This window comes from Haliotis cracherodii, unplaced genomic scaffold (genome assembly GCF_022045235.1).
Source record: "Haliotis cracherodii isolate W230 unplaced genomic scaffold, xgHalCrac1.p SCAF_19, whole genome shotgun sequence".
In the NCBI taxonomy this organism is placed as follows: domain Eukaryota; kingdom Metazoa; phylum Mollusca; class Gastropoda; order Lepetellida; family Haliotidae; genus Haliotis; species Haliotis cracherodii.
Window position 1 is genome coordinate 20,317,174 of NW_027266274.1, and position 24,811 is coordinate 20,341,984.

The 24,811-nt window shown below is 43.2% G+C and overlaps 1 protein-coding gene across 1 annotated transcript; it reads right to left on the reverse strand.

The window, feature by feature from the left end:
- Positions 1–20,889: 20,889 nt before the first annotated feature.
- LOC139466648 (uncharacterized) lies at positions 20,890–24,147 on the reverse strand. Its single transcript, XM_071248232.1, has 3 exons — positions 23,084–24,147; positions 21,984–23,033; positions 20,890–21,859 (listed from the first exon to the last, which is right to left on the reverse strand). Exons 1-3 carry the CDS (start codon positions 24,145–24,147, stop codon positions 20,890–20,892), a joined length of 3,084 nt encoding a protein of 1,027 aa, XP_071104333.1.
- Positions 24,148–24,811: the final 664 nt, after the last annotated feature.

Consider the following 24,811-nt stretch of genomic DNA (forward strand, 5'->3'; position numbering starts at 1 on the left):
GAGATGATTCCTGAGCCATGCACCCTGTCTTAAAAACTGTGTGGCAGTGGCAGCGGTTGTCAAATTCTTCAAACCTTACAGCACCCAAAATAGTCAATAGATGACAATGTCATTATGACAACCTCAATCAGCTAAAATGATGCACAGCTTTTAATGGATGAACGTCAACACACATGGTGAATAGATCCTATGGTGGCTAGGGCCATATCAGTGTTAGAAAATAATTTCTATCTTCATTTGTCTGCAAAACTGATCTGCTACTGAGTGCCATCTAGTCAATGATAAAAGAGGTACTACACAAGGAAATGTCACTGGTCCTTCCAGAATCATAATAGACTTGGACTTGCGTTTTTTATATTAATTTTCATCCATGTGTACATTATATTAACCAATCATGTTGTCCACCGACATCTTCCCAAGGAAAGGGAGTTAACTGACTATAAAGTTGTGTTTCCACACTTCTTGAGTTACAGTTTTGCTGGACTAACGAAATCGTATTACAAACTAAACAACATGGATTTCAGTCGACTGCAGGATTTGCAAAGTATTTGTACCTTCAACTTGGCACTGACAGATATTTCACAATTTTTTTTATGTTTTTAATTAAGATGCTCAAGTGATTTGATGCACTCCGCAGGGTAAAACCTGTTTTATTACAATATAGATCTTGATTATCAATCAGATCGTTTTCACGGGGGGCTTGTCATTTTGTTTGAAGCAAATGCACGCGATATAACCAATGGAATCTAACAGGTCAGGAGGAGGGACGTAGAAGGGACATTACTCGTAAATGCCTCTGGTGGTGCTACGATCATGCCTGGAATTTCCAGTCTAGTTCGGCAAACGTGGAAACTGGACTTTTAGTCAGTTAACACCCTTGCAATGGGAAGATGGTCCAATGACGGAATAGATGGAATGACAAATATGGCATTATCATTGGCAGTAGGTCACAAAGATTTACAACAGAAATTTCTTGAAAAGGCAAAACAGATAAAAATAGCAAATAGCAAATAGCCTTCCCTTTGACCTTGAAAATATGTAGCGGTTGATACACGTCAGAGCTTTACAGCTTAAATGAACTTCAGGATATGTTTTCCCAGTTTTATGTTTCCGGTAAACTAAGTTGAAGGAGATGACCTTGACCAATGACATGAATGATCTGTTTCAAAACAATTCACAAAGGCTAAAATGAAGGCAAACAGCAGAAACAAACATGCTTGTTGTAAGAGGCCACTAAGGGATCAGGTGGTCAGACTCGCTGACTAGTTTGATGCCTGTCATTGTATCTCAATGCTGATAATATCAATCACTGGATTGTCTGGTCCAGATTAAATTATTTACAGACCGCCGCCATATAAATGGAATATTGCTGAGTGCGTTGTTAAACAACATATTACTGAGCCTTAAAGAGTGTGAAATACAACCAGCAGACCAGTCAACCCTCCCGCATTTTGTAGAAGACTCCCACAATTTGATAAAATCTCCCAGTCTCACGCATGAGATACCATTTCTCCTGCAAAACAGAATTTTTCATTATCTTAAAACTTCCCCTCTATTATCCCTTGAGCAAAAAACAAAGAACAGGACGTTTACGATTACGGAAATCTACGAGTAAGTTTTATGAATAATATTAAATGAGTTTGCATACATGCATATGATAACTCCCGATCGGTCCGGGAGACTCCCTGATAAGCAACTTCTAATGACAGACATCAATTGGTAATTAAATCCATATGGTGAATGATTTAACATTGTAAACTGTTAAGAAACTGGGATAGTCCTAACAGGTGCCTAAAGCATGTCAAGGGTTGAACTTGAAATGAATAATCAACGTTAACTGAGTACTTATCACTTATGTTCTTACCCTGTTTATTCCTCCATAATTTAAGAACAAAAATACACATGGCTGGCCCAGTTATACATGACTTTATTGGTTATCAGATTTGTCAGAAACTTTGTAAAACATCAATACAGTATACCTCAAAGTTATGCCATTTGAACTCTCGGAAATGAAAACAAAACATGACCAGCAAGTGCCGTCTCAAGAATGATTGGTTGATTCGGTAGTCGAAATAACAATGAGTTACATGTTCAGACTTCCTCACAGTTGGGGTTTCAATGTCAAAATTTAAGTAACATTTTTAAATTTCCTTTTGACTGACATTGTGACTCGTCTGCACAGAAATATCAACACACAGAGCTCAAATATCGAAAGTATTTATCATGTGATTATTTTACACAAGCTTATTGGCAAATAGTTTGCTGGCGTTGCTGATCGGCAAACTTATTTGAATACAACAGTATTGGTCAACCAATGAGATTAATACACATCAAGGTCAGAAAGGTCAACAACGACAAGGCTCTTTTCATTCATAGAATGTTGTAAAATATAATAGTACTTCCAAATATGGCATACATTTCTTGGAAACAGAATAACTTGAACATTTCTAGAACATTTATGAAGCAAAGTAAACAGACTACCGTAGACAGAATAAAATAAACATATCTGAAAGAAATTAAGGGTGATCATGTTGCGTCAGGATAAATGCACTTAATATTTCTTTGGCATAGTTTGTAACCAAATTGCACAAAAACCTGTATTATGACGAACCATGACAGTTGGTCGGATTGAACACATTGTCAACTGGTCAAGCTACAGATTGTTTATTGTCAATATCTGTGATTATCTGAGATGATCTTTGAATGAATGTGATATGGGTAGATTGTGCTAGGTTTATTCTCAGAGGAGGAAAATGCAAACAGAAATAAAGTAAGTTGTACTTATAAGAAATTATTAATCATTGTCTAAAAATATTTTTATATGAAAGTTATCTTCTTATATTCACTATTTCAAAAGTCTGCCCCTTTGGATGCAAATCTCCCCCATTTTGAAGTCAAATCTCTCCCATTGTCATGATGAGGGGTTGACAGGTCTGACCTAGCTGTGAAACACTACTACTCCAATCAGTTGTAAATCACCTTTGTAACTGCTCACACGACTAGTTTCCGTGATCTTATCACCAGTTCAATCCTGATTCCAAAAATAATTCCTAAAACATAACACATGGTTTCACCTTCAGTTTATTACAAGCAGTATCTGATGATCCCTCTTACCCAGTTGAGTCCTAATTATCAAACATTTGTTCAGATGACTGAAGGTGACATGGAGAAATGTCAAAAGACTACACATACTGTTCTACGGAATATGAGTGCTGCAATATTTCTGTTGGTTAATGTCCAAGTAATTCCTTAACAAATTTCATTCTTTCACTAGTTTATATGAAATTAAGTTTCCAATACATTAGTGGCCTGTACGAGCATATTGAATATGAATGGTTATATACAGTTGTGTTAATTTGACCATGACTAATATGGATCGTGGGCACATCCAAAATGGCAGACTAAGTTTTGAGTGTATTGAATCGTGGATAAAATGAACTGCTATCAACAATTATTTGGAATTCATTATAACAAGGTTTTACTGTACGTCATATACATTTGAGATGATCAAACACCCTGACATGTCCATTAATTGTGTCTTAGACATTTACCTGCATGAGATTGTTACAATACAGCAGGATGAATATATTGGCAGCAACAACTTAAAAGGTTTTCCATTCCCTCATTGCCCTGGCAGACATGTGGTTTGGATGGGATAGTATTAAGTTCCTATCACCTTACTATCGTGTGTAATGTTTTAGCTTGAGCTTCTGCCCAGTATATACTCATGTATGTGTCAAATTGTACTGTTTGTTTTGGCCAGAGCAAGTTCATTGACCTTCATGCCTACCATCTTGTACAAAGGACATCAGCTATGAAGGTCAAGGCAGTGTATACTATGACCAACTAGCTGCTTATCACAGTACTTTGTCACAAAAGTAAAACAGTATTTTTTACCTTGCACTTGTGTCTGTACCTTGCCCTGTTGTACTTGCCATTTGTGCTGATACCTTGTCATGACCTTGTACCTGGCCCAGTTCTGGCTTGACCTTAGTGTCAGTTCCTGAAACACACATTAAAACACATTACTACTGAAGACAGGATAATATGCAAACACTGATTGTATCATATAAAAACTGGATGTGAGCAGGGCTTTTCCATGCTTCAAACATTTAAGGGTCAGCATGACAAAACGTTAATTTTAGGTCAAAATAGTTATTTTTAATAATTCTATGATATTATTAACAATTATACCATTTTTCAAAAGAATTTGTTAGAAGACTTAACTTTGGTCTTGTGTCTTTAATATTTAATTTAGGTTACAGGAAATACTTCAACTGACCAGAACCATGCACCATTTACCATATTTCAGTTACAGGAAAACAGTGTTTTAGAATGTGATGTATATTGTACACCAAAGTGAAAACATTAGGGGCTTAAACAAGGACTGGTCAGCTCAGAGTCAGTATACTGTGTCTGAGTGGTGTATTCATGTTAAACTGTGGCATGGCATCTCAGTGAGCTAGCACTATAAATTGGCATCAGTCCAGACTAATACAAGCACCCACACCCACATACAATGAACCTACAAACAAATATATGTTCAATGTAATAATTTGACTGATAACAGTAGGTGAAAGTTGTTGTTATGCCAAGTCAATATTTTGGTTTATTAATGAAGTAGCATGGCTTCATGGCATCTCCCTTTGCATGATAACAGATTGTTGGACCACAAAAAGTTACTTGTCAAAATGTTTCTAAGATAAACACTAACCAGTACTGTAACAAAGCATGTCTATATAATTTTAGCTTATACTTTGATTTAGATGATTATTCAAAGCAAAGAACTTGCTTGCCAGTCCTGGGTCTTAAGTTGGGTTATGTGCAGTCTAGTGTCCTCATCTGTTTAATATCTCAGTTCATTAATTTGGTTACATTTAATTGCATACCCGCTACTCCACTTTTAGTTTACCTTTCAGTTGGGGTGCAACGATACATCAGACTATCGATGTATTGCAATAGTGAGTGCCCCAATATCAATTTATCAATGGACGTCACGTTTTGCAATCGATACTGTCAATTTAAGAGTTGAATATTGATAGTTTCAATAGTGTACATACTTATTTTATTTCATAACACTTTAGTGTTGTCTTTATGAAAAGCTGAAAACGTATTCTGATTGAATAGCACACAATACAGTGATCCCTTGCTACAACGCTACCTTCGGGGTATAAATAATTGACGAGCGTTATAGATGATCAGCAGTTTAACGAAGGTCGAGTCGAAGGTGGTAGATGACCAAGAAAACAGTATACATGTTCTGCCTACCTTGCACGATTTATGTTACATCTTTCAGAGTTTAAAAAAATATTAAAATATAAGTTATTAATGATTCATAGTGTAAAAAACAATTTATCGAGTATTAATATGTGCTGTAAAAAAAAAACACATCGTATTCCTTCAACGAATTCAGGTAAATAAACAGGTATAACAAACTTGGTCAATAAAAGTATGAAATTTGATATAAAACATCACTAGACATAATGATTTATCATTTAAAATGTATGTCCTGCTCTCCAAGGCATTGTTTTATATGCAGAAATTAAGATTACTGTGTGTATTTTCTCGTTAACTAAGTCGGAAATAGCAAATCAGCTGTGAACATGTTTCCTCCCAATCTACCGGTGATTCAATTAAAAGGTACCCAATGATACAACTTCAAAGAATTTTGATGCAATGATAGGAAGAAATTGTGTCTGAAATTATTATTTTATCAGGAATAATATATTCCAATCGTGTTAATTTGAGGCAGTTTGACCAGTAAATGTCAACATAAGGTTTTCGCAATCAAAATACATGTAGCGTGGGAAGCCCCTGCAGTGACTATTCAAATTGTTCCATACATAAAAAAAATATCCTGTGATATACACTGTGATCCGACGTCTCCGTTCCAACAACCTCAGATGTCGCCGACCAGCACGTCGTCCTGTTCTCCAACCACGGCATCGACAAGCACAACTTCAGTGGGCACAGGGTCATTGCAATTGGCATCCCGGTGAGTGGAGGCATGTCATCTCCTCTGATGAAAGTCGCTTTTGTGTCTCCCATGCAGACGAATGAGTCAGAATTTGGCAGCGTCGAGGTGATCGTTTCGCTGACAGAAACGTTGTGGAGAGGAATCCATGGGGTGGACCTAGCGTCATGATATGGGCAGGGATTGGACTTAATGCGAGACTTGGACCCATGTGCTTTCTGAATGTTGGTCAAGGTCGGGGACACGGCGTCACTGCTCAGCGGTATATCGACCAAGTGATCAGACCCCATGTTGTTCGATTTTTTGCACAACATCAACAACACATTTTCCAGCAGGACAACGCTCGTCCCCATATTGCCAGAGCTACCATGGTCTTTCTGCAACAACACAACATCCGTGTTCTACCGTGGCCAGCCCTCAGCCCTGATCTGAACCCCATCGAACACTTGTGGGATGAGGTTCAAAGGCGTCTGCACAATGTGCCCCTAGTCCCTACAACTGCCGATGAACTACGCACAGCTGCTCTGGATGTGTGCAGGAGGATCCCTAGGGCCTTCACAAATTGTCTGATCCACTCAATGTACAGGAGATGTGTGGCAGTGATCAATGCTAATGGTGGTCACACCAGGTATTGACTGACATTTTGGGTATTGACCAAAAACTGTGTAAGCTCTTAACATTTGAAAAAAACGATTATGTCATCTGCCTTTTAATCCATTTAACTGTCTTCAGTCAGATTTTTGTCAATCTTGCCCTATTAGTATTTCTTGTTTTTACTGTTGAAAATAAACAACATGTATACTTCTTTGAGTGGCATTTAGAAGTTGGGATGGTAACTAAGACAAAATTGTTATGGATGAGCATCTTCTTAATTACAATTGGGCGACGTTTCGGTGTAGATTCTAACACCGTTATCAAGCAAATGATGTACAAACTAGGTATGAGCATAATATATATACATAACAATAGATAGATGTTTATATAACAGATAAGGTTGAAGTACACTGATTGATAGGTAGTTATGATAAACAAGTTTTTACAAGTGATAGGATTGATGTACAGTGATTGATGGGTATGGGATTAACACAAGGATTACTAAGAAGCAATGTATGGGAAGCCAGTGGGGAGATAATTGTTTTGTTTTGGCGAGCTGATGAGATCATGGTAAGCTGGAGGGATGTAGTATCCTTGATCTCTGTTTATGGCTGGCTGAATTCTTTTGATGTAAATGGCTTCTCTAAATTTTCTGAGCTTGAAGTCTTTCTGGTTTGTTGTTAAGATGTTGACGTTGTCCCACTTAATATTGTGGCTGGGGTGGATTTGGGTGTGGTCAGAGATAGCAGATTTAGAGTCTTTTTTTGGGACAGAGGTATGATGTTCTTTTAAGCGTTGGTTGAGAGGTCTTGAAGTATACGTTTCACCTACATATGAGTCACCACATTCACACTCTATATGGTACACAACACCAGCTGGATCTTGGTGGCGTGTGCTTGGTGGTTTACCTGTGGCATTGAGGAGGTTCTGAATTCTCTGGCCTCTCTGGAACAGAACATCTATATTGGCTTCACGTTTAAGTAGTCTGTGGATCTGATGGCTTGTAGTTCCTATGTAGGGCAGGCTGATGACGAAACGGGCTGTTTGTTGGCGGGGAGGTTTATCACTGGTGTAGAGGGTGCTATTGATGGTTTGGTTGACTAACTTGACAGGGTAATTGTTGTAACTGGTGAAGACAGTGCGGAGATGGTTGAGTTCGGCTTCAAGGAGTTGGGGCGTGGAGGAGATGTTTTTGCCTCGTCTGGCTAGGGTGGAGATGATGCCTCTCTTGACTTGTGGTGGGTGGTTAGATTCCTTCTTAGTAATCCTTGTGTTAATCCCATACCCATTAATCACTGTACATCAACCCTATCTCTTGTATAAACTTGTTTATCATAACTACCTATCAATCAGTGTACTTCAACCTTATCTGTTATATAAACATCTATCTATTGTTATGTATATATATTATGCTCATACCTAGTTTGTACATCATTTGCTTGATAACGGTGTTAGAATCTACACCGAAACGTCGCCCAATTGTAATTAAGAAGTTGCTCATCCATAACAATTTTGTCTTAGTTAACCTGTTTACTGCATACTCGACTTGCGTTTCTTTTGCATGTGAGTTTATATATAGTGGCAGCTACAACTATAAATGACTTTTAGTGAGTCATGGTACGGCATTTATGATATGTGTATTCATACTCTTGCAACTAAAGTTCGTTTCAATGCATCAATAGTGGTAATCTGAACGTGGTTGTTGTAAATAACGGTGAGTTGTGCGATCTACCGATCACTTCGCATAGGATTTTGCTGGAATTATTGTAAACATTAATATAATTATTGATTGACAATTGGAATATTATTAATAAAACATATTTGCATACTTCAGTTCGGATTTGTTGACTGGTATTTCCGGTGTTACATGATGGCGGTGATCAGCTGATAATGTTGTCTGCGATGGAGGAATCATCGTGTCATTGGAAAAGTAATATATAGTGCTAACTACAGTCCGTTTGACTCCAAATGAGAACGATGAATTGCAAAATAAACTCGAAATCCAGAAAAGTGTATGAAACATCAATACGGTACTTGACCATGAATACCCTGTACCAAACAAAATCTGAATTTTGTTTATTTTAAGACCCAGTTCTTTAAGAAACTATCATGTAATTTTGTATAGAAATGTGTACATGACACGTAAGGGGGACAAACCGTGGAAGGCACAGCGCATGCACTGCAGTTCTGTGGTAGGGGAAACGACAGAGCGTTAGAGGGGCCATCTCATGATAATTTCAGTCACATTCTGACTCGCTCATGCCATAGATCTCGTTGTCGGAACTGCTGGTGCCTGAACCGACAGCCACTATTATAGGTTGGACTGTTGCTGGCCGTAGTCCATCTCGTGACCAATAACGTGGCTCTATCTCGTCAACGACTGTGGCCACACAACGCCTCCATGTTTTCACTGTTACCCGACCAAGGGATTCCTTTACAAGTTGTTCAACGTCTCGTAATTTGAACATTGTGTTCGATCGTCCAACGTCACCCTTGACGTTGACGATGTCCCATACCAACTCGATTGGATTCAGGTCGCCGTGATAAGGTGGCAGTCTTAAGACAGCGTGACCCTGACCCTTGATGTAACTGTCAACTTTATACACGGGGTCAGGTTTTATAGTTTTGATGATTTCATCGCTCGAGAAGCTGTGGTTTCGTCGCTCGAGAAGGAAAGGTAATGTTCCTCCGTTGCAGCCAAGAAACGATGCATTGTCCATGACAATGAGAGACTTGGTAGGCAAAGCAGGGACTAATTTATCTTTCACCACTCCAGAAATACATTGCCATTCATTTCTGTGTGGTAGTCCCTGTTGTCTTTGGCCTTGGCTCTAAAGACAGGGGGCAGTCTGGGAGAAAACCCTGACTAGCAGAACCAGCATGGAGAACTATGAGTCTTTCACCCTTTCCCATTGGTAACTTTCTACCAGACTCCTTACAGTCACCACTGGGTACCCACTGTCTGCTGGCTGTGTGTGACACATTTACCCATGTCTCATGACTTGATCCCTCTGAAAACTGTCTAATTTATCAACCTTGCGTGGTTTTGACATGTTCCCTACCGCCTTGGCCTGACTATTTGTATCTCGTCGACAAACAACATTTTTAAGTTTCTGAGGGGACATACCAAGAGCTTTTGAAGCTCGTTTCAAGAATTTATTAATTGCATAAAAAGGCTTTGCTCTTTCTGCTTCACTTCTAAAGAAATCATACACATTCAACATCAACTGTTTAACATCTGCTGAGTAGCGCATCTTGTCATTGAATGAACACGGTCACTGTGTAGCACGTGCAGACCGTGCTTGCGCTGTGCCTTCCACGGTTTGTCTCCCTACGTGTCATGTACACATTTCTATACAAAATTACATGATAGTTTCTTAAAGAACTTCATTAGTCATGGGTCTTAAATTAAACAAAATTCAGATTTTGTTGTTCACACTTTTCTGGATTTCCAGTTATTTTGCAATTCATCGTTCTCATTTGGAGTCAAACAGACTGTAGTGCTAACATTGTTTTTCAAGTTAAATCAGCAGTGAAATAAGTTCTTATTCTACCATGAGAGAGTTTTGTTTCACATTTTGGTATGATTGGTATTGTTTACTGTTCAAAAATAAAACAAAACATGGTAAAGTTTCAAATGTTTTATTGATTGTTAAAATATTTCATCCCAAAGGATGGAGTAATGGTTGACAACAGTTATTGCAATAGTTGTTTGCAATAGTTATTGATAGTGCAATAGTCTTTTTGGCTTAATAGACACCACTACTCTCAGGTGTGGCTTGGTATGCAGATAAGGGACGTATTCAGCAAAGAATTGAGGCGACACAGTTGTGGGGTCCAGGTCCTTTCCTTTACAAAAGGTTCCAGAGGAATGCCACCTATCATCATAAAGGTCTCGAGTCAAAGGTCAATGTGCCAAAGCAACCCTGTTCAATATTGCCCCTTGCGCTCTTAAGATGAGTCAGTCTGGGATCGGGGAGACAAAAGATGCAATCTGGTAGTTCTGGCAAGTGGCAACATGGGCAATGTTGGGACGACCTAGGCACTTACACACGAGATGAAAACCTCAGGAGGAAGCTTCCATTCTGAGGGAGCTACCCTGTCTGGCCCAAATGGTCCAACATCAAGGAATGTGCTGGACCAGGACACGTATGCCATGCCGATCTACCAGATGCAAGAACCGGAATGTCTGTTGAAGGAGGGAGTGAGAGTGTGTCGTCCCCTGAAGGTGCAGGCACCAGGCCACCATGAGGTTGTTTGTGGAGATGGCGAGTTGAGTGTACTGGAGGTGCTCCTGCCAGTGTGATAAGGCCTGAGCGCCTTCAACTCTGAGTTGTTGATATGCCAAGTGCACAGGACCAACCTGTAGAGGTGTCTACAAACAGGTGGGACATCCGGGATAACTCTGTTAAGAAGATGCGTCCTAAGATGTTCGACTCTACTGTCCACCAGCTGAAATGACTCCTGAGGTAAGGGGGTAGAGCAACAGATAGGCCAAGGATCCTGACCTCTAAAGAAAGGTGCCAGGAACTGTTGGATCGGACCAAGTGTTGTCGACCTCAGCTTGTCACATCCTGGGCTGACGTGAGCAATCCCAGGAGCATTTGCCACTGACAAAGTGTAAGCCGGTCTCTGATCGTGTTGTGCCATGATGATACTTGGAAAATGTCTTCATCAGACAAATCCCATGTAGACAAAATCAACCCGCTCCTCAACCATTCACCGAGACATTGATGTACCAGAGTGCCATGTAAGCACTCCCATTCTTATTTTGAGGTGACCATGAAGGGAGGTGCCTCATTATCTCAGGCCGACAGATTTGTCATGGGATGAATTAAAATATTGACGTATTTAGTCGTTAAGGCTGAACATAGATAATTCCTTGTGCTGAAAGATTGTACAGTACAAAGAAAGGTGATCATTTCCATACCCTGGAAGTCGTATAAGCGCTTCCGTTCTTATATCGAGGGGACAATGAAGTGTGGTGGCTCGTTACTCTGCCTGTTGGCATCAGAGGCTATTCCTACATGTAAACAACAATGGCGACTTTGTTGTCCCTGATAAAAATGAACGATATTGTGAAGATTAACGGATAATTGGTTGGAAGAGTAGGGAACATAATACACCCATTGACCAGTTTCAACGTCTTTGTGGTAAAAACTGACATGGGTGAGCGACAAGTCCCTTGTTATAGACTACTCATGATTCCTGAAACCGTGACTTCAAAGTCTGCCACTCGCCAACATTTTGGTCTAAATCAATCATTTGTGGATGATTTGATGGATAATGATTTCTTGGATGGCCCAAATAACATCCCTGATGTTGATTTGTTGATGTACATGATGGCGACTTTGACAAATTTCTGGCAGAAAATGAAAATGCAAACCCGATAAAAAGTATAATCAACATGCGAGTTGTCAAACAGTTTCTTTCAGAAAAGCTGAATGAGCAATGCCCAATCGAAGTTATCCCTCCCACTGATTTTTACACGATCATGTGCGAGGTTTTCACTGGCGTTAGGAAACAGGATGGTTCCGAGTACAAAACAAGCTCACTCATTGGATTCAGGGGCAGTTTAGATTGTCACTTAAAACACAAAGATTATGGCTTCTCACTTTCAGATTCAATTGAATTTTCCAAAATGCGGGATGTCATCAAGTCAAAAACAAAAAAACAAAAAACAGGGAAAGGGTTAACCTACCTTATAGAGAGGAACCTATTTCCAACAGTGAAATAAAGATGCAGGCCAGCTTGGCACTAACACACTTGAATACATATTAAACACTCTATGGTGGAACAATACAATTTTTGCGGTCTACAGTCAATAACTCCACACAGAAGAATGACTTGGGGGGATGTTCAGTTGAAACCAGATTCTGATAATCATGAATTCATTGAGTATGTTGAACGGCAATCCAAAACCAGAACCGGAGACGACCCCGTGGGTGTTACTGTTGTGACACCTAGGGCCTGAGCCCAACCCGATGACCCCTCACGTTGTCCAGTCAACGTGTATAAGGTGTTCCCCGACTTAAGACCCAGCAATTTTTCAGGGAAGGGAAGATTCATTCTATCTTGCAGCAAACACAAGAGGGTGTCCCAAATCTGGCAAGTCTCGGTTCAAAAGGCAGCCATGGTGCACTAATGAAAAACATGGCTTCAAAAGCCAACATTTCATCTGACAAACGCATTAGTAATCACAGTGCTAGGAAACACATGATACAATCACTGTCCAGAAAGGGCGTCGTTCCAGCCCACCAAATAATGCAAGTGTCTGGGCACAAAAATATACATTCTATAAACACATATTGACAAATCACTGAAGATCAACACCGTCGTATCTCTCAACACTTTGTCCAATACCAGTGCACGCTGTCAAGATCACAATGTCATTTTAATTTGGTTTGACTGTATGTATGGATTGTGTGCTGGAGAGTGGTCTGACAAGAGTGGTTGAACTGTAAGTGATTATGAGCATGAAGTTATGTAAGCTGGTTGAAGTGAGTGGACGGGCTTGCATGCTTTGCTTGATTTGTACATATAACCATTTATTTGAATCTTAATGCTGGGAAGTCACTGGAGAAATGTTGACCAGGTTGGTCTGTGTGTCTGGACTGTGTGTCTTGGTTAGACCCTGCGGTTTGTGTGATGTCCCTGGCTTTCGTGATGTGAGTGTTATACATTTATTGATTGTATTGTTGGTACGTATTATGTCTTCTTTAATAATTTGTGATTATATGCAGTATGTCATTTGAGATTGGAATTTACATAATTTTGTATACAGTCTATACCTCACAAAGTCGTACATATGAGCCTCGCTTTGGTGCCAATGTAGTACGTCCTGTCCAATAGTACGTAAACATCACTCTATAAGTTCTAACTACAACATGTAGTTTCCTGTCACTGTAACTGTACCTCTGGGTGAGCAAAGTAAGTCTGCCTGCGGTAAGTTTGGGTCAGTGCAGTTGATGAAGGTTATTTGAGCAAAGTAACTCTGCCTGCAGTAAGTCGGGGTCAGTGCAGTTGACAAAGGTTATTTGAGCAAGGCACATTTGTATGTAAATAACCTCGTCATTGGCGTAGGTTTAAGCTGGATATTATACTCTCTGCATGTTGAAAAACTTGTTTGAGTAAAACAATGTCAGCTTACCATATGTAAGTTACTCCATTATGTGTGTAAACCCATTCTTGGTTGTTATAGGAATGGTATCAGACACTGTTAGTAATGTGTCTTTGGTTGTGTAGTGTCCGGGACTCGTAGCTTGGAATGGCTTGGGACTCGTAGCAAGACGTATGGATGCAGCTCATGGTCAAGTGATGTGAGGGCGTAGCTCGGGGCACTCAAGGTGTAAGGGCTGCTCACCATCAGAAAGAGCCGGCTTTGTGACAGGCTTATATGTATGTATGATTGTTTGTTTGTTTGTTTGTTGTTCAACTCAGCAATATTCCAGCTATATGACGGTGGTCTGTAAGTAATCGAGTCTGGACCAGACAATCCAGTGATTGATATCATGAGCATCTATCCACGCAATTGGGATCGATGACATGCGTAACATCTTGAGGTAGACTGTGGTTCAAAAGAAGTGAACAGGGGTATATACTTGAATTGTAAATGTGTTGAAATAATTGCTACAGTTACAAGTGAACTTGTTCAGTTGCGTAGCAGCATTGGTACAATTATATTTCGATTGAATGTGTCCTATCATGTTTATTATGTATGCCTAGGTAATAGATTATAGATAGGAACTAGGAGTACGATAGTGGCGGAAATATGGAAGCTGTATGAGAGATGATGAGAGTGTGAGCAAGCTGTGTGGGCAGTGTGGGAGTAACGAGTGTATGAGCGTGGGATATTCAGGAGGTTTTAGTTTAAGGTCATGGCCATGTCACACATTCCAAAGGAAGGCAGAATAGCAGAGAAATTTAGAAGAAAATGGGTTCGTCAGGTGACTGTCCCCCGGACACAAAAATGGAAAAGTCGTGAAGCCATGATACTAGACAAGTATGAGGTAGTCTACCAAGGGTGCAAGCAGATTAACACTGCTTGCACCCTTGCAGTTGATCTTACTGGTTACCCTGTTCCCGGCAAGTTGATTGGCAACTCTGAGATATTATGAGTACCTTGGCGCTGGTGTAGATCCGTGGGTAGGGACCACAGGAAGACCTAGACCCATTCGCTGATCAAATGGTGCAAAGGCATATCCGGAGTGCCGTTTAAACCCCACCAAAAAGTGTGCCTCCTCACCAAGTACGTGAATACCCGTCTCCAATATTCTCTCGTGACACTGGGACCTGCTTATGGGTTGCTCGATCGCTTGGACAACATTGTGAAAAATAAAGTCACCTTCATCCAACAGTTGCATCGTCTTTTCTTTACACCTGTAGTAGAGACGGAGGATTAGACCTCCCTTGTCTTTGGTACATGGTTCCATTTAGCATTGTGCAATCAAAAAGTCAGGTTATTTACTCTAAAGATCTGTTGCATACAATCAATGAAGAGATCATTGCGGAGGAGTGCCTTATATGACTGGTAGATAAATGGGGGCTTCCTGAGTGCGCTGCAAAACTCAAGGGCCATCAAGTCCGAAGCTGGTGTCGTAACAAACAAAGGATGGCCTGGTACGCCTATTCAGTCCAAGGGCTAGGCACATGTCTACAGAGGAACAATAAAGCATCGAACTGGTGGTTACAGGGGGAGACCCTTTCCAAGTCCGAGTACTCACTGGCTATTAAGCTGTTCACCAACACCTAACCCACTAGGGAGACGCTGCATTGGGGACATGCGACAGCTGATGTGAAGTGCAGGCAGTGTGGTTTTCATACAGAGACGCTTGGACATGTCAGTGGGCAAACGGAGCCGAATCAAATAACACAACAAGATATGCACAGCCGTACCGACCGCTGCCGAGCTCCATGGTTGGGCAGTATTGTCTGAACCCAGACTCGGTAAGAGATGTGAGGGTCCTATGGGACCCTAATAAGGGGGCCTTAGATGCAGCGACTAAGGAAAAGGTGAGAAAATATTTGCCATTCATACCATCAGTACTTGAAAGAACAGGAGCGTCACAGTGCGAGATCTATGGCGAGAGGTAGCTGGTTGCTCAGATGCTACAAGGTACGCGAGGTCCATGGCATCCAAAGGTATAGTACCAAGTACTTTTGTCTCTTGACTCTGCGCAACTCCATAAGGCTCTGACGATTGTTAATGGACCAGTAAGGAAGATCGAAGACGTTGATCCCAAATTGAACCAAATGAACGCAGCATCTTTATTTTGGAATCTTTCTCGGAACTGAACAGGGACTTGTGAGTTGTATCGGCAATATGAGACAGATCGTCATCTTGGTAACACTGAAATATTGTACAGATAATCGGAAGATTATTTTATGACAGTTATTCTTGATAACTCATACTTTGTTATATATGTATATGTATAGATAGAGATAGATATAGATAGATATATACTCAACAACAAAAGTTCCTGTGACACCAATATTTTAGTGTATTTTTCAAACAAGTAAAGTTTGGTTTTCAATATTGTAGTACATGTATGGAATCAAGTCACAAAAACGCAACTGCTACAGAAAAAGCATGCATTCCATGCAAAAGTTGACTTTTATGCAAGCCCCATGCATTTCACTGCCCAAGAATGGGTATGAAAACATGTGCGTTAACGGGATTCCATATGCATTGTTTAGCATCGTGCTGACAACAAACACTCAGAAAAATGACAAAATTACGCAATTATTCAACATTACGAAATGCCATGCCTGTCCGAAAATGAGCGTCTGCGAGCCATTGGCATGCTTGAAGCATGATCGATGTTGCAAGACAATTTAATGTCCACAGAAACACCATTTGGTGTTTATGGCAACGTTGGCAACAGACGAATGCAGTCAGAGACCATCCTCGGAGTGGCAGACCAAGCGTAACCAATAATCGACAAGACAACTGGATTAAAACAACACACCTACAAAATCGATTCCAGCCAGCAACAGTGACTGCAAGAAGCATCCCTTACCTTCGACGAATATCTTCACAAACCGTACGTCGTCGCCTCAGATATTCAGGGATTGTCGCCAGAAGACCCACCAGGCGTTCCATTTTGACAGGAAACCACCTTCAAGCATGTCTACAGTGGTGCAGACAGCGTCTACGCTGAACGGCCATGCAGTGGGGACAAGTTCTTTTCACTGACGAGTCTCGTTTTCCCCTCAGGCACAGCGATGGACGGATTTGAGTGTACCGACATCGAGGTGAACGTTACGTCAATCATTGTGTCATGGAAGAAGATCGGTTCGGGGGCGGCAGTGTTATGGTATGGAAAGGGATTACAGCAAGACAGAGGACCTGTTTGATAGTGGTAGAGGGAAATCTCAATGGACAGCGCTACCGCGATGAGATCATCCATTTTTGCCGTTGTTCTACTGTTTTTGCATCGTCATGGCCCAGGCATTACCTTTCAACATGACAATGCCCGGCCCCTTATTGCTCGACTTGTTCAAGATTCTCTTCAACAAAACGTGAATGTCATCCCCTGGCCGGCTTGCTCTTCTGATCTCTCACCAATCGAGCACGTGTGGGATGAGACATGCTCCAGCAGATATGGACAGATATCCAAGAGGACTTTGTGCAACGCCTGGTCCATTCCATGAGACGAAGATGTGTTGCTTGCATCGCAACCAGAGGTGGACACACACGCTATTGATTTGTAAGTTGACATTTTGGCATGTTCATGTTTTTTTAGGAAATCACACATTTTCTGAAGTCAGTATGGCAAATTAAACCATTTGAACACTTACAGGGGTCTTTTATCTGTTGCAAACCGAAATTGTTTCAGATTTGGTAAAAAATCATAACTTTGCATTAAATCTTATTCAATATCACAGGAACTTTTGTTGTTCAGTATACATGTAGTCAGTCGAATGAGTCATCAAGGTAAATTATCTGGATGCCCTGACTGTGGCAGTTATAAATTGGTTCGGAGATAATGTGACCTCATAGACAGGATGGAGTATTTTCCCGTGAAAAGTGTTTGGTCATCGCCACGGGCAGTGTATTGAAATCCCATCTCTTGAAAAGCAATAGTTAGTGCAGTCTGGGAAACATTAATTGTATCTTTAATTCCTCCCAAATTCTACTACAAGTCAGGGTTACCTTCTGCTCACAAAGCTTTACACTATATGCCTAATCACCCCGTATCAAAGCTGTCTAATATCCTTTTATGTCCCGGTTTTGTTTTTGAGACCGCCCCTATACTGTCTAGTTTCCTTATCATACAGTAGACTTGATGGTATGAATTGAAGACTTGGGCAGTTTGGTAATTCCCCCTATCTAAATTAATAAATGGTTTCCCTCTATCTCTCTAAAGTGTAAAGAACTTGTATACATTTCCAAGTACACATGTAGAATTTTCTCAAAATGTTTTTGTGTGTGGATTAGATGTTTTATGAAGACTACATAATAATGATTATAACGCAGTCACATGCACATATTTCTATAGTCTGTTTCAGATTGCCATCATTGGACTTAGAATTAATGTGAACTTCGGTCGAATTTGTCTCCTGTAAACTTGTCGATAGGACTCCTTGTGACTGAAATACTTCAAACCACAGGTAGGGCGATTGGTAGTTTCTCGATATTTCAATAACAGTTTTGGGAAAAATGGGTTTTTCAGATTAAAAACGATGTTTTATTGGTCTGTTTTCAGTCGTACAAATGGGTATCTCTCATACCCTGACGTCTAGTCGCACGTTTAAGAGGAAGCCAGAAGCTGGAATGTAAACATTAAACTTGTTTCCGTCCGCTTGCGCACGCACCTCCCTATGACATGTCACAAATCTTGAAGAATAAGCCATCAAGCAGGACTGGACTGGATTACTTCCCTGTGGGGATGGCTGGGTGGGAACGTACGACTGAAAACAGACCAATAAAACATCGTTTTTAATCTGAAAAACCCATGTATTAGTCTGTTTTCAGTCGTACAAATGGGTAGGGTCGGGAAAGTAATCAGGTAGTGACCACTTTCACGTCGAATGTACCAAGTTCCTCACCCCTGTAGTGACAATAGAACATTTGACCAGATGCACGGACGAGACAAGTTGTTTATCACGAACGCACAGCATGGTTAATGCTCGACACACAACTAATTAACGATGCGACAGGTCAACTGCACGCGTCAGTTGAACTGCGATCGAAGTGTGGTCGACGAATAGTTTAGTTACAGAGCAACTCGCAGTATATACAAGGTAACTAAGTAACTAAAACAGCATGTGTAATGCTCCTCGCCTCACAACTAATTATCGAAGCGACAGGACAACTGCACATGTCAGTTGAATTGCGATCGAAGTGTGGTCGGCGTATCATTTAGTTACAGAACAACTCGCCGTAGTCAAGGTAACTAAAATAGCATGGTTAATGCTCTTCGACACACCACTAATTATCGATGCGACAGGACAACTGCACACGTCAGTTGAACCCGGATCGAAGTGAGGTCGGCGCATAATTTAGTTACAGAGCAACTCGCAGTATACAAGGTAACTAAAAAATACGAGCAGTACTATAAAGTATGGGAAGACGATGCATACACCGAATAACCATAATAAAAAGCAGAAGTACTGCACGCAACAAAAAACCATAAGAATGCGTACATTCACCAACAGCTTTTATTGTAACCTGTTATATGTCACGAAGTGTCGAGCAAAAACTCCAAAGTGAATAAAACACAAATTCACTGTCTTTTCTGAGAGATCTGTTGTGCCACCACGAGTGGACCAAACTGTTTGAGTCCTTCAACATCTTCTGTGGAGATATCTCTAAGATAATGCGAAGCAAACACTGAAGTAGATCTCCAAAAACGGCCCTCCATAATAGCTTGTAGCGAACAATTACTGTGGAGTGCTAATGTTGAAGCGATGGCTCGAACTTCGTGCGGATGAGAGGAGGTGGGAGGTGCGAGTCCTTGCGCCTCGTAAGCTCTGAGAATTACCGCTCTCAACCAAAATGAGAGAGTATTACGTGTAATCTCTTTCTTTGCATTGGTTGAGAGCGGTATGAACAGCCGTCGAAAATGTTGTCGTCGCTGTTCAGAACGCTGCAGGTAAATACGAAGCGCACGAACTGGGCCCAGGGAGAGATCAGCGTGATCATGAGGGCCCATAATGGCAGACAAGGAAGGAATGTGGAACATTCTCGGATCCTGGCCAGGAAGTTGATTTTTCGCTAAAAAATCCCATTTGAGACCAAGATGGACGTTGCCATGGTTACGCTGATCGAACGTAATCCGACCGACGTCAAGGGCATGTATTTCCGAAATTCTCACAGCCGTAGCCAGCGAGAGAAGGAAAGCCGTTTTCTGAGACAATAAGTCGAACGCGACCTGATCGAGAGGCTCGTAAGCCTGACTAGACAGGTTGCGCAGAACGACATCGAGGTCCCAGGCTGGCGGTCGGAATTTACGTGACTGATCTTCAACCATGAAGGCACGTAGAATCTTCTGCAACTCCGGTACTTTAGTGAGCTTGTCGCCCGTAGGAGACGGCACCACTGAAGCCAAAGCTGCCAGATATGTCGAGATCGTCGACCCATTCAGACGCCGAGATGACCGGAGAGAGACTAGGAACTCCTTCACCTGTGGTGGGGTCGCTACCGCCGGGTTGAAGCCATGAGACCTGGCGAAAATGGAGAAAGAGGTCCACTTGTCATCGTACAGCTTACGAGTCGTAACTCGATGTGCCGATGAGACAAGCGCTGCCGCTTTATCCGAATAGCCTTTCTTCATTAACGAGTTCTTAAGCAAACCCAGGCATGAAGCTGGAAGTTCTTTATCCCCGGATGCAAGTCGTCGGTGTGAGGATGAAGAAGGAGGTCGTCTCGATCTGCCAACGGGAACGGTGGTTGATCGATGATCTGAAGAAGTTCCGGGAACCACGTTCTGGCCGGCCAATAAGGCTCGACCAAAAGCAGACGTAGGTTGGCCGTTTGACGAACTTTCACCAGTATCGATGGTAACAGCACCGTTGGCGGAAACGCGTAAGCGTCTAGACCCTCCCACGATATCGCTAGAGCGTCGAGGTCCCATGCCCGTGGGTCTGGAACCGGCGACACGAATCGAGGGAGGCGGTAGTTGTACCGGGTTGCAAAGAGATCTACTTGGGGCAACCAGAGTCGATCTGTCAGCAGATGAAAGACTGTCGGATGGATCATCCACTCCGTGGGAGACGGCCTCGATGGTCTCGACAGGGCGTCGGCTATCACATTCTTGGCCCCTGGGATGTGACGGGCACGTACGCCCATGTCCAAGTCGTCGACGAGGGCGAAGAACCTAAATGTCCGGTCCAGAAGGGCCGCCGACCGAGTCGTTCCCTGTTTGTTGACGCAGTGGACGACTGGAGTTGTCCGACTGTATCATCAGCCGTTTCCGACGGAGTCGAAGTTTCCAAAACTCGACCGCCCGAATCACTGCTTCCATCTCGAGGCAGTTGATGTGGAGGACCTTTTCTACTGGCGACCACAGCCCGGCCGCTTGGTCGTCCCCGAAGTGCGCTCCCCAGCCTTCCAATGACGCGTCTACGAATAGGTGTAGTATGAACGGAGGCTCGCTCATAAAGACGCCTTCGCAAACGTTCGACGGCTGGAGCCACCACTCCAGATGACAACGTAGCTGCGCCGGAAGTGGAACCAGGAGATTGGGAAACTCCAGGTGGGGGTACAGCAATCTCTGCAGCAGACGAAGTTGAAGACGACCTCGGCGAGTCAGGTCTTGGGCCGATGTCAACAGACCGAGGACTTCCTGCCACGTGTGCACCGCCGCCGGGGCATGTAGAAGTCTCGGAACGCTGCTGACAATCTTGTCCCAACGGTCTTGAGGTACCATGACCAGATTGACTCCCGTCTGGAAGCGTATCCCGATGTACTGTAGATCCCGAGTTGGTACCAAGTCCGACTTTTGAAGGTTGACGATCCACCCGAGGTACCATAGTAGACTCAGGGTGGTCGCCAACTCTTCTTGAAGGGCTTCTGTGAATTGGTGAGCTTGGAGCCCGTCGTTTAGGTAGAAGGCGACCCTGATCGCCTGCCGATGGAGCCATTCTACGACCGTCTTCATGATCCGTGTGAAAATGCACGGGGCCGTAGAAATTCCAAACGGGAGGGCCGCCCACTGGTAATGAATACCTTGGTATTCGAATCGGAGGTACTTCTGGAACTCGGAAGCTATTGGTACATGTAGATACTCGTCCTGAAGGTCTATCGAGACGAGGAAGTCGTTCGGTAATATCATCCGACGCAGAGAGCTGAGGGATATCATGGTGAATGTGTCGGGTTGTTGGAACTTTTGCGTTGAACTTTTTGAGATTGAAAATAAGCCGCATCTTTGTGGAGTTTTTCTTGGGTACTAGAAAGATAGGCGAGTAGTACCCCGGCGATGGTGCCGATGTCCCTAGGCGAAGTACGGCCGCCTTTTCCACCAACAAATCGATGGCCTCTGTCAGCCGATCCGTTGGTGGAATGTGGAATGTCGGGGATGACGTCAGTGGTGGCGTCGATCTCAGGCGTGGGGTGTAGCCTGTTGTCAAAATGTTCTGAACGTAAGGGTCGTTCAGGAAAACCCACTTGTGGGCATAGTGATGAAGTCTCCCCCCTACCGGTAGCTCGTCTAAAGGTAGTGTCACCGGGGGAGACTCCAACCACGGCGACGGCAGGGGAAGGGACCTCACTTCCTCCCCCGCTGGCACTTTCCCCCCTCTGGGATACTTGGAAAAGGAGACCTGGCGACCTTTCCTGTCGGAATCTCTCTTGCGGGACGGCTGTCGAGGCACGTCCCTACGGAAGGCCCGTTGCACTTTCTCGTTTCGGTAACGTGGTCGTGGGGCGTTCGAAACTGGTGGCCGTCTGGACAGGTTGTGTGAAGCCGAAATGATGATGTCACGCTCGGCTTCCCTGGAGTACTTGTCCAGAACGTTGTTGGTACGACCGTCAAACAACTGTTGCGATGACCAGGGGGCCCGTAGGAGTGACCTGCCATGACGATCAGGTAGGTCAGTGCAGTCGATGTAACCATGGCGACGTGCCGTAGTAATCTGGCCCGATACATATCGGGACTGGGCGAGGACGTCCGAGATCCACCGTTGCATACAGGTGAGGACCGATGGCACCGTCCTGCCGTCCTCGTCCTGGGGTTCTTTCTCCTCAAAGTACACTGAGAGGGCCTCGATCGCTGTCAACAGCATAGCAAGCGGTTGTAGCTGGTGACGAACAGCAGTGTCCATGGATTCCAAATGCCTGTCTTCTACTAGAATCTTGGAGGGCGCTGGTTTCTTGAAGAGTAGCCCCCAATCCAAATCCCTAGTCATGGGTGACGAAAACGGCATGCCATAGATCGGGTAACGAGATCGACCAGGCGGCTTGCAGAAGCTCTGTCCAGGCAGAGCAGAGGCAAAGTTATGATCCATATCGTGAGCCATGGCTCTGAAGACATCGGGAGGAGAAAACTGAAGAGACTGCGGTGTATCTCCGACCTTAAAGCCGGCACGCGTCGGTTTGTCGTCGTCTTGTGATAACTCAGGTAGAAAGTTAGATAGCCAAGCAAACAACTCTTTGGGATGTCTTTGGGAGGCCTAGGAGGGCTGTCGTCACAATCCATCGTCGACGTCGATTGTGGAGGCGTAGATGAAGGAGCCGGTGTACTAGTTGACGGGCCATGGACCCCCGGCGTAGTCGAATCCTTCTTGGTCGACGCCGTCGAGGCGAGGACCGCCGCCGTGATCTGGGCTATCAAAGCCGGGTCGATATGAAAGTGAGACGAGGTCGTCGTTCTGTCACTATCTTCACTACGACGCTGAACTCCCAAAAACTCCCTGCGAGAACGTTGCACGTCCCCGTGGGGACGAGGGCTAGGATCTCTAACTGTAGAAGTACTACGATCCCCATCGTAGTTATCGTCTGAATCGTACCTACGACGACCACGACGGCGATGGACGCCCTCGTGTCGTGTACTGTCTCTCGACGAGGCACTCGACCTGTCGTCCCGACTTAATCGGGAACGACTTCTGTGTCCACTGTCGTCCCGCACGACGTCCCTATCGTCATTGGAAGAACGAGATACGGACCGACTGGGGACCGTAGTCCCCTCATGGTCTTTGTCACCACCCGGTCCCGTCGTAACAGGGGAGGTTGAGTGACGCTCTCGATCAACCGATTGACGAAGATCAGTCGTGCGGGTAGTATCATCAGCAGGCGAACGGTCACGTGACTTGTCGAAAACAGAAGTTGACTGAGGCGGGTCTTTATCAACTGATTTCTTAGGTGTGGCCGACCCGCCACCCCCAGGGCCTGATGTGGAGGGTGAAGAGTCCAAGGATCCAACCGATGTCCTTCTCTGCTTGTAGCGCTGGTCAGCGGCCCGCTTCGCCAACGCACGAAGATACAAGTTAAAGTTTATTGAAGACAAGTTCTCACATTCTTTACAACGTTTATCCCACGAACACGTTGAAAACCCGTCCTTAATGATGCAGGAAGGACAATACTTGTGAGGGTCCACTTTAGACAGTTTTCGTTGACACGAGGCACAAATGCCCGACATATTGCCACGTGTAGAATCACTGTCAAACAGCGAAACACGCGTTGATCACAACAATGGATTACCAAGGATTACATTCCAGGAGTCTACAGGTAAGACATATTATCATTATTACTTTATTAGAACAACTGTAGATAAGCGATAAGCACTAGTAGAATCCAAACTAGCAGTCTACCGCGAAAGACTTTCTCGAGCGACCAGCTCAGAGGCGCGCTGAGAGATTTGTGACATGTCATAGGGAGGTGCGTGCGCAAGCGGACGGAAACAAGTTTAATGTTTACATTCCAGCTTCTGGCTTCCTCTTAAACGTGCGACTAGACGTCAGGGTATGAGAGATACCCATTTGTACGACTGAAAACAGACTAAAACTTATATCTTTGTTTAACAGGCAAAAAGCAGTTTTCTAGCATTTCCGACAGTACTTTAGGGCGTATCCCCTGTTTATTTCCGGCGAGTAAATAAACAGAAGGTATTATTGCATTATACCTAAGAATCTATTCCTCTATACAAGGCATATTACTTTTGTAGAATGGATTGGAATGAAACAACCACTAACCTGAAACACATCTTGGCGAGTGAGATGAACAAAGACATCGCTCTACCAGAGGGTACAGTTGACAGGATGGAACTGGGATGCTCTCAAGAAGGGGACACCACAATGAAGGTC

Excerpts from the sequence above, each read along its gene's own strand:
- LOC139466648 (XM_071248232.1), bottom strand. The coding sequence starts at position 24,147 with ATGTCGGGCATTTGTGCCTCGTGTCAACGAAAACTGTCTAAAGTGGAC. Across the intron at positions 23,034-23,083 it reads CGACGCGTGCCGGCTTTAAG|AGCCATGGCTCACGATATGG; the intron begins GTCGGAGATACA and ends CGATGTCTTCAG. Across the intron at positions 21,860-21,983 it reads ACATCGGCACCATCGCCGGG|CTCTCTGCGTCGGATGATAT; the intron begins GTACTACTCGCC and ends GATATCCCTCAG.